The sequence below is a fragment of the Centruroides sculpturatus genome, unplaced genomic scaffold, assembly GCF_000671375.1.
Source record: "Centruroides sculpturatus isolate CEXI.00-Female unplaced genomic scaffold, Cexi_2.0 scaffold21, whole genome shotgun sequence".
Taxonomy (NCBI): Eukaryota; Metazoa; Arthropoda; class Arachnida; order Scorpiones; family Buthidae; genus Centruroides; species Centruroides sculpturatus.
In genome coordinates this window covers 929,719-941,126 of record NW_019384490.1, presented here as the reverse complement: position 1 = coordinate 941,126, position 11,408 = coordinate 929,719, and the positions used below count along the sequence as shown (strand labels likewise).

The following is an 11,408-nucleotide window of genomic DNA, read 5'->3' as shown; positions in this document are numbered from 1 at the left end:
TGGGCACTGAATGTGTCCCCAGCCGGCGTTGTAATAACCGTCGATGGTTAAGTAGTTAGATTATATACGCTGGAAGAGGAGATCGGATCGGAGGTCCGGGTAGCGTAACTGGCAACGCATCTGCACGGTAAGCAGGAGTTGTGGGTTCGAGTCCCGCTCCGGGCCGATTTTTTCTCCCAGCGGTTCCAAATTATTTAAATTAATTAAAATTATTTATAATTATTAATATTAATAAGAGATGGCGCCTAACGCTTACCTCTAGTACCAAATTGATTACGTAATTTATTTAATAATTAGCATAAAACTAGCCCGATAGATTTTCGGCAGTTTGTTGGTTGTAGCTATATTATATATCGGGTTGGAGATGTTTGTATATACATATAGAGCGTCGTTTATCCAAAAGCATTCCAGTCGGCAAATTTAAATTTTCGCTAGTGATGTGGCACTACACTCTTTGGCTATATCTTGGGCTACTCTAATATTTTTTTTTTGTTGGTGTGTGTATTTTAGCTGGCAGCACTGGCACTTTTGTGTGGTGTTTTTCTGAGGACTGTGTGTCGTGCTGAATCGAACGTTTTTGATACTAGATGAACTTCTAAAGTATTTTTTTTTTTTGTTTTTATATTTTTCAATATATTTATTTTATTTTTACAAAATAAAAAAATAATTTTTAACGATACAATAGCCACAATTATTCTTTTAAAAAGTTTTCGTTACACTTAACATCGACGAAAATTCAATGCGAAGTGACATGCAAAAGAGAAAAATTTCAACATGGGATAGGTTAATATATTTTTTCATACATAATCGGTTATCCAAAAAATAAGTTATCCGAACAACCCCAGTCCCCAATTGATTCAGATAAATGACGCTCTACTGTATTATATATAGTTCATTTCCATATTTGTAAATTATTATAGGAAGATCTGACAGAAAGTAACTTTATTCCTACAGTGCTATGCTTATTTATTTTTAAATTGAACATCTTATCAAAGAACATTCAGAAATTTTGGAGCAAAGACAGTCAATTTTTTCAGCTAGGCCACCCTCCCATTGTATTCCTGAGAAAAAGTGAAAGCAATCTAACTAGTAAATTTACTGTATTTACTGATTATTCAATAAAATGATAAAATTGATGACATATGAATGGAGACCAATATGTGAAATAAAATTATGTGATAATGAATTTTAATGTTTCCAAGTGTGTTGTATAAGTTATATAGAACTCCTAAGACATGATATGAATAAACAATCTCTGGGTAATCTTGCTAGTTCAGATAAGGAAGCAGTCCAGCTAAGAGAACATGATGCAGTAATTTTGAGTGCACTCTCTTAAGCAGACTCAACTGTATTTATGTTTACTAAAATACATTCTGTATCTTATATCTTTATAAATTCTCAAAATTATATAGCTGATTATCGTTTAATATTAAAACAATTTTCTTTCAAACAATTAAGGTATTTATTTTTAAATTCTTTATTTTGACCATCATTTCTATTTGAAATTATAACATAATTATTTTCATGTTAATTATACTTTTCTAATTAATAATACTATAATCAGAATATCTTTGTTATTCTTATTTCAAAATTTCTCATCTTTCTCTGTAGAGGTCTGTCTTCTATAAAGTATGAAGTCATTACATTAAAAACAGCATAAAAACAATGTTATTCTGTCATATATAATCATTCCATCATATGTCACTTACAATCATTATCATATCATCCTATAATTATTTTTTTTGATTTTTGTAAGTACTGTAATTTTTCTTTTATTACATAATAACTATAATTATGTAATATGCTGCAATCCTAAATTTTCATAATTAAAAAAATATATTGGAGAAATAAAAATAATCTAGTTTTTAAACTTTCTCCTTGTCTCTGATATATGGTAGGTTAATTAGGTTGTGTGTGTGTGTTTATTAGAACAAAAATAAGAATACAAATTTATCAATTTCTAAGACATACAGTAAACTCCTGATAACTTGACTAATACAGAGGGGGTAAAATTTCTCCAAGTTTACAATAGTCTGAGTTAGCAGAGTGGTTTTTCAGATTTAAGAAGATAGTTATACAATATAGTAATTTATTACAATCAGATCTATAGAGAAGACTTACTGAGCTTTAGTAGGCTGTACTAATGAATTTATTACAGAAAATGAGCTTAAAAACATTTCATGACAATACAGTACAAGAAAAGAAGAATACAGCAAAGAAAAGCCTTTACTAACTTACTGACTATAGTAATATAATGCATGGTATCATGAAGACTTTTGGACATCGAAAATACTTGAAAATACATAACGTAAATGCCATTTTTCTCTAAATACATTTTATTAAAAAACTGAATTCAAAACACAATGTTTCTGCTGTAAAAAAAATATTGTGGTGATATTGGCACTGTAAGTGGCTATATTTTGAAGTTGAATTTATGTGAAGCCATAACATTTAAAGTGCAAGTCACATGACTTTTGGTGTTTAAAACATTACAGCTTATATTTACATTATTTTGATATTCCAGTGAATTTGTAACCTAGTGAAGTTTTTACCATTTTATTGTAAAATTGAAATTAATTCATTCACTAGAAAAAGTGTTTTTTACCTCTCCTGAAAAGTTTGTTTTTTAGCATTTACAACATTATGGCATTGCACACTTCACTTGTTAATTATAATTTTCTATTGCCAATAAATTTTAAATTACTATACAATTTTTCAAAAAAATTTGTGAGGTCTGACTTAGCAAATCCAAGCAGGAGTTTACTATAAGTAATGATGAATCAAATTATAGGCTTGAAATATAAACACAAATTATGAAAACTCCTTCTGATGTCCTGAGAGATTTCTTCATAAAATGAATAACTTTTTCAATTTAAATTATTTTAATCATGCAAATAATATAATTTTTTCTATTCAATTCTACTTTAATATAAATTCAAGGAATATATCTGTTTAAATTTATTAAATAAGAATTTATAGTTTTTGAAAAAGTTATGGTTATTGAATTTATAATTTATTATTATGTACATACTTATCCATATATTCTCCATGTAATACAACTGCACAAGTAGTACATTTAAAACACCAAATATGCCATTGTTTTTCCAAAGCTACAAGTGCTTGTCCCTCCTTTAATTCTTCTCCGCAACCAGCACATTCTGAAATACAAATTATTTTCTCATTCAATATAAGAAAACAACATTTGGACTGGTAACAGCTTTCATGTTTAATTTATTAACTAAATTTATAGAGGAATTTACTTGAATCATATTGTATAGATTCCCATATGTAATATAGAGGAAAAAATCATTTTCTATATAATAATTATTTAATTTTTAATATATTAAATGACTGCCAGATTAAATTGGGCTACTTAACCACTATTATTTTTAATTAAATCTAAATAATTTGGAATTAAATTCTAAATAATCTTTATTTATTAAATTAAAACTATTTATATAACTGTATTAAAAGATATTTTTAATACAGTTATATTAAAAATATCAGCATGAAAGTTATTGTAAAGTAGATTTATTCCCATAATATGTGAAAAAAAAATTTTTAATATTTCATAATATAAATATCAAACTTTTTGTTAATAGTTTCCTTGAAAATAGTGGACTCCCATGTAATAATATTGATCCTATGTAGTAATGTTGTCCCATGTAATCATATGATGCTCATGTTATTTTATCTTTGCATACTGTTACTCTCCATAAGAAAATGTTGGTTCATTAAATATAAAAAGTCCACATAATATGATTGTGTATGTGATAAGCAAAGTACACATGGAACAAAGAATGAGTATAGAGTTAGGAATTTTCATCATAAATTTAGGTTTTTTTGAACTAAGGATAAACATTCACTTACTAAGCAGAGTTAATTTTCTGTTTCAATTTTCCCACTAAAACTGAGGAATTAGTAAAAAGATAGAAATTTACACACCTACACTAAGTTAAGTATAATATTTTAATTTTTTAATTACTTTATTATAGTCTTATTTATTCTTGTATATAATTGTTATTTGAGTTGATCTTATTTTTTTTTTATAAATTTACACTAGAGAATGTAATAAGGTTATTGTGTTATTTTGAAAAATTATACTAGTAGATAATTTTTTGCAAAAATTAACCAATTTACATATAAACTATATCTTACATAATGCTATTTTTTCATAACTCAATTTTGAAATGATTGATAACTTTACTTGGAGATACACTGAATACATTTAATTTAATTAATTTATATTAAAATTTAAATGATTTCCTAATTCTAGTTGTTTTGTAATTAAACAAATTTGAACAATTAAAAAGATGCATATTAATTAAACATGTAATTCTTTAAAATTACACAATCAGTGATATCACAAGCTGTGCTATTGATTCTTTAGAACTAATGAGCATTTCCTCTATTCCTCTAAGAACTGTTGTTTGCAAAAGTCTGTTTACAAAATGGTAAAATTCAGCAATCACAATGTGTTTCTTATAACTTTTGCTGATCTTGTGTGTGTCTTTTATTAGCAAAGAATTAATTATATACTTACTTCATAGTTTCAATAATTTAATTTAATGACATAAGTAGTTATGATGTTCTTATATGTATGATAATTAGAAAACTGGGATGAAACCTGGCTTTCCTAGCCAATGGGATGATTAGACAGTGGACCTATAGGCCTTTAAAAGTGGCGTTTTAGATGCTTAAAATAAGCTCTTAAATTGCGTCGTTTAGGCTTTATAAACAAAAAATAGGCGGTCAAAATTTGCACAATGAACAATTAACGTACTTATCAGGATGATGAATTTTTATTTAACATATGTATTCCAAACAAAAATGCACATATTCAGAATGATGCAAAGACAAAAGTAGACAAACAATTATCTTTACATTTTTTATTCGCTGTTTCCCATAGTTAGCTTCATAATATATTACAAGCACTTTTTCCAAATTTTCAATAGAAAAGTTGCAACATTTGTCACTAAAAATTAATTTATATGCAGAGAAAGAGCATATAATCCGTTATCTTCAATAGATGTGAAATACATCTACTGAAGATAACGGATCTTGGAAGAAGATGAACTGGGAATTCACTTTCAGTTTTGCTTTTCTTTCCTGCCAAAATATCAGCCACAATAAACAAGCACTTTAATCTAAGTCTCTTTTGAAGCACTGCTTTCAACTCTTTCTTCACTCTTTTTTTTTGCAGCAGTGCCTGGTGCATCGCAAAGTTTCTGCTTTGCTCTGTTGAGGAGATCAATTTGTTCATATATAGGTTTCCCACTACTTTCGAGAGCGGTAATAGTATCTGCAATAATGTGAAATAACACTCGATGTACATCAACTTGTTCTGAACATAAATGTCATTCAAAATTTTCTTGATTTTAGTTACACAAACTGCATTGTCGGCTAAGGTGGCCAGAAGTTTTTTGATATCGAAGAAATGTTCACTGTAGTAGTTAGTACAAAATCTTAGCTATGTATATGTTAAGGAAAAAAATAGGCATTTGCCTAAAATCAGCTGTCTAAAAATGACAAATAAAGCATCTCTAATCCTATATTTATTAAATAAAAGCATTTATTTTAAAATATTTCATATAATTTTAATGTTAAGCGCCATCTCTTATTAACATTAATAATTATAAATAAATTAATTAATTTAAATAATTTAGAACCGCTGGGAGAAAAAAAATCAGCCCGGAGCGGGACTCGAACCCCGCTATAAACTTCATATAATCTTAATTTTATTACTATAAAATTGCATCAGAGGGTGTAATTTATTTCCGTTATTATTGCATTCTAATTTTTTCTACTCAGGATATGCATCCACTGGGACTTAAATATAAGTAATCAATAATAATAAATATCACTATGGTATAATAATAAATATCATTGTAATAATAATAAAAAAAATGAATTTGTCTGATTGCATTTTCAGGAAAAAAATGAAACTTAAACAGTTTAATTTAAGAATTAAAGTAAACCTTTCATGACCTTTGAGGAAAATAAACAAAAAATTAATAAAAACTTTCTAAAAATATGAAAACAGACTAAACTTTGTGTTTTAGGCAAAAATAGGAAGCAACGTCAAAATAAGCATTTTTAGGCATTATAAAATACCATTGTTTTGGTCTAAATGTTTATGAAAAGTGTTCATACAAAATCTTAGCCATGTATATGCCAAGGAAAAAAAATAGCCATTTGCCTAAAATCCACTGTCTAGTGATGACTGGGTGAAAAGTAAAGTAAATGAAAAGATGCACTTCCTTTTTCATGCTTCTCATAATCAGCACACCTTGTAAGTGCATTAATTCCATTGTATTTAACACTAAATGTTGTTTGGCAAATGATGCAATAAGCTGGACAAATATCATCATCATCACAAGTTAACCAATTTTTAAATTCATTCACTTAAAACCAGGTTTTCATAAATGTACAATTACATAGAAATTTTTTTTTTGAGGTAAAAAAAGAATGTCTAGACTGGCTCTCCTTGAAAAATCTATTTTAAAATTTCAAAATGGCAGTACAAACAAGTATTTTTAGTTAGAATCACATAAATTGCATTTGAAAATGTAATGTATGCAGTACTATCTATGATTCATAACAAAAACTTTAATAATAAAATGATTCTCTCATTATTATTGTTATGTGTTGGGTTTAGTGGGTTATACTCGGTACACACCGGTGGCTGTGTACTATGCCAAACCAGAGTCAAGACATAGCAACCAAAACAAAACTAAAATTAAATGTGTGTGTCANAATGGTAAAATTCAGCAATCACAATGTGTTTCTTATAACTTTTGCTGATCTTGTGTGTGTCTTTTATTAGCAAAGAATTAATTATATACTTACTTCATAGTTTCAATAATTTAATTTAATGACATAAGTAGTTATGATGTTCTTATATGTATGATAATTATTTCATTAAATTATAGAAACTATAATTTAATGAAATAATTATCATACATATAAGAACATCATAATTATTTCATTAAATTATAGAAACTATAATTTAATGAAATAATTATGATGTTCTTATATGTATGATAATCAGTCAAAAAGCTTGAGTAAAAATCCCAGTTTGGAGAACTTGTAGCTGAAACAATAGTGACATAAATATTTCACTGTGTATGACAACTGTCACACAAAAAATCCAATACATTCAATCCAAGTGTTATCAAAAAAAGTGCCTACTTTCCATGAACAGTAAGATACAGAAAAATATCAAATTGATGATTATGCAGGTGACCAAATCTACAATGTCCATATAAATTTAGTTCAATGTCGTATAATTCTTTTTTTAATGAGTTTGATGCGATATCAACTAACTGTGCTTAGCTTTAGATAAGTTTATAATAAATATATTTACATTTGGTACAACTGAAAAAAAGCTTTTAAACAGTATATTTTGTGGTATAGAAATTTAGTGTATAATTTATAATTTAGAAGAATACATAAAAAAAATCATTTTTATCCATTTTTAATGTTCTTCATAACTCTGCAATTGAACTACTTGTTATATCTCAACTATAACATTTATTTTGTTTTTTAACAAAGATATAATCTGAGTTTGCAATCTGAATTTTCTGATTAAAAAAAAAATCATATTTTGATATCCTCTGAAAATATTTAATATGTTTCTAATTAGTGGGACGTTCCCAACTCTCGGAGCTACTGATGAACTTTTCTACTCACTTCATTTGTGACAATAACTTTAAAATCAACTATTTGATTTAACCATCTTTTTGACTTGTTAAAGAAGATTAATAATTAAAAGTATTAATAATAATAAGGAAAGACCAATATTAAATATAGAACACTTCCGTGTTGCGGCATTATTGACAGCGATTTGTTAAATTTCAGATATACTCACTAGTACTTTCAACAGTTTACATCCATTATCAGGCAAAATCAAATACCTTTGCTTTCAAATTGACAGCTTTTAATGGACTTTTCAAATTACGTAATTCATGTGGTTACAATATAAAACAAACCAATAAAAATTGAAATAAATAAATATTTTTAAAGAAACATGCTGTAATAACTTGAACTCCCCAAAACATATAAATAATGAGTAATGGTACCGTGCATGGTAGTAGAATAAAATCAGATCACAAAATTATAACTTGGATTGTTTAACCTGTCCTATGTTGATCCCAAAAATATTCGTGTTGACCTCACTGACCTGCGTGGGCAATCCCAAATATTTCCGTGTTAACATCGGAACATTTTTGATACTAGATGTCGCTTTGTGTCACAATTTTTATATTAAAACGAACTTTTAAAATAAATTTTTTTTTGTTTTTATATTATTCAATATATATATTTTGTTTGTGAAACATAAAAAAATAATTTTTTACGATACAGTAAACACAATTATTATTTAAAAAAAAAAAAATTTAGGCTTAACATCGATGAAAATTCAACATGGTGTTACAGGCAATAAAAAAATTTCAACATCAAATAGGTTAAATAAAGTTATCCATAGCTGTGGTATTTCCAATGTCAACACATTACACGGCAAAGCAGCAAATATGTAAAGGTTCTCACATATGAATATTTGCCTACAATCTTTGCAATGCATAAGTAATTTAATGTGGTTCCAAAGTGGAAGATAATCTTGGTCTAGAACTTTTGCTAATTCTGTAGCTGGTCTGTTATTTCTAATGTCCTCTTGATGTTTGAAGATGTGGGACCGTATCATTCTGGTGGTAGCTCCAATATAGATAATTTCCTCCCCTGATATTGTATGCTTTAATGGAATTTTATAAACCCCCGATTCTTCATTCAATGTGAGAGTGTCTCTATCGTTGCACAATGTCCAGAATTGCAACCTAAATTGGACTTTCTGCAATAACCAACATAGCATCAAAATGAAATTCGAAATCCAGCAAATCAAATACACAAACTGCTCGGGTAGTTAAATCGTATCTTACAAGCAATCATTTAAATCTGTTAGTAACAGATAAAGATAAAAGATTTGTGTTATGCAAACACCAGGATTTCCTATCAAGATCCATTGAATTCCTTCAACAATCTGAATCAATTATACTAAAAGAGGATCTGACACCAACTATACTAAGGAAGACATGTAAGATTATTGCACTAACAGGGGTAACAGCTTCTTTAGCTGGTTCTCTTAATCCTCCAACAAACATTGCTTGCCCAAGATTATTCTTTGAAGTGAAGACACACAAACCTGCTTGGCTTTTAAGACCGTTGATTAATAAATGTTCCCATTTTACATATTTTTTCGAGACAGCACTGGAAAAACATATCTCTGCTTTAGTACCTCCCTCCAACTTTGTAACCAATGCCGTTTTAAATGCTAAAGCTAACATTGTGGCTACACTAAGTAACCTTCCCACTAACTTGTACCGGTTGTACAAAATAGACGTTATTTCATTATATCCATTGGTACCACATTTTGAAGCTGTCATGCTTGCTAATGCACTACTACTGAGTTCTGGACACCCTATATCACATGTATTACATTTGTGTGAGGCCCTTTTATTTATCACAGAAAATAACTATTTTCAATTTAATGGTAAAATATACAAACAAACCCAGGGTGTACCAATGGGCTCCCCCCTTGTCACCCATTTTAGCACAACTCATCTTGAGGAATATAGAGTATCATATTTTCCATGCACCTTTAACAATCCACTATCCTATCATGTATCTACGATACGTTGATGATATTTTGCTTGCATGGGATGGCTCTGCAGAGGATTTAGACAAATTTATTCAAATGCTAGCTTCAATATATCCTTCTATCAATTTCATTGTAGAAGAGGAGCAAGATAACAAAATTTCCTTTTTAGATTTAGAAGTGCATAGATCTTCGGAGCTAACTTTTGCAGTGCACCACAAAAACAACAAAGGGCCAGATATTATCCCTGTAACTGCTTTCCAGCCCTCAAGCTTTGTAAATTCTGTTATCACTTCACTTATTCGGAGAGAGCTCCTCATCCCATCCACCCAGATATTAATTGATAAAGAATTACAAATTATCAACAGAGCAGTGCACAATGCCGAATATTCTAATTCCAAATAGTGATATCTCTACAACCGGGTCATAAACAAATTGTTTCCAAAATCTTTCCTCTGCAACAAAGAAAGCCTAAAGATAATAAACCCTCCAATACTGTACTTGGGCACCATCTCACTAAAAATAACACGCATATTCAAAAAGCATGGTTTTTATATTACCTATAACCCCTCAACCATCACTACGAAGAACATTGTGCAACGTTAGAGACACTCTCATGTTGAATGAAAAATCGGGGGTTTATAAAATTCCATTAAAGCATACAATATCAGGGGAGGAAATTATCTATATTGGAGCTACCACCAGAATGATACAGTCCCGCATCTTCGAACATCAAGAGGACATTAGAAATAACAGACCAGCTACAGAATTAGTGAAAAAGGTTCTAGACCAAGATTATCTTACACTTTGGAACCACATTAAATTACTTACACATTGCAAAGATAATAGGCAAATATTCATATGTGAGAACCTTTACATATTTGCTGCTTTGCCGTGTAATGTGCTGACATTGGAAATACCACAGCTATGGATAACTTTATTTAAACAATCCAAGTTATAATTTTGTGATCTGATTTTATTCTACTACCATGCACGATACCATTACTCATTATTTATATGTTTTGGGGAGTTCAAGTTATTACAGCACGTTTCCTTAAAAATATTTATTTATTCAATTTTTATTGTTTTGTTCTATATTCCAACCACGTGCATTACGTAATTTGAAAAGTCCATTAAAAGCTGTCAATTCAAAAGCAAAGGTATTCAATTTTGCCTGAAGACGATGGATGTAAACTGTTGAAAGTACTAGTGAGTATATCTGAAATTTAACAAATCGCTGTCAATAATGCCGCAACACAGAAGTGTTCTATATTTAATTTCTAAACGCTGGCATGAAGTGAACTATATTTTCATTCAAAGATCAATATTATTTGCAATGCAACGTTCTCCAATTAAGCAGGAAAGACCGCCACTTAGCCAAGCCAAACCAGTGAGTAAATGCAATGATAATGCTGCTACAAGTTCCCAATTAACCACTTTCCGCTCACCGATTAATTAATTTAATGTAATTAAGCATTAAAAATACTTAAAACTGAAAAAAAAACGAAAGAAATGCATTAATTTTGAAAAAAAAGCTTCAAATTTTATTTTCCTTTGTCTCACCTTTCTGTGAAATTTGACACTGATGAGTCATTGTTTACACAGCTGGATGACCTTGAGAACAGCTGGAGTCGGATTTCCCAGGACATTCTCACAGAAGTCTCAGGAGGCAATGGGTTTATAGTAGGGTGAATACTAGTTGGCCGTATATTTTTAAATATTTTTAAAAAATTAAAATTTTTATTGCGATTTCCGACCC

The 11,408-nt window shown here is 29.1% G+C and overlaps 1 protein-coding gene across 1 annotated transcript in view; it reads right to left on the bottom strand.

The window, feature by feature from the left end:
* The window catches only part of LOC111621739 (actin-binding LIM protein 3-like), a 106,273-nt gene that overhangs the window by 69,722 nt on the left and 25,143 nt on the right, over nucleotides 1-11,408 (bottom strand). Inside the window, exon 6 of the mRNA XM_023363966.1 lies at nucleotides 3,032-3,158. Within this exon, the coding sequence (XP_023219734.1) occupies nucleotides 3,032-3,158 (127 nt within the window). The remainder of the gene's footprint in view (nucleotides 1-3,031; nucleotides 3,159-11,408) is intronic.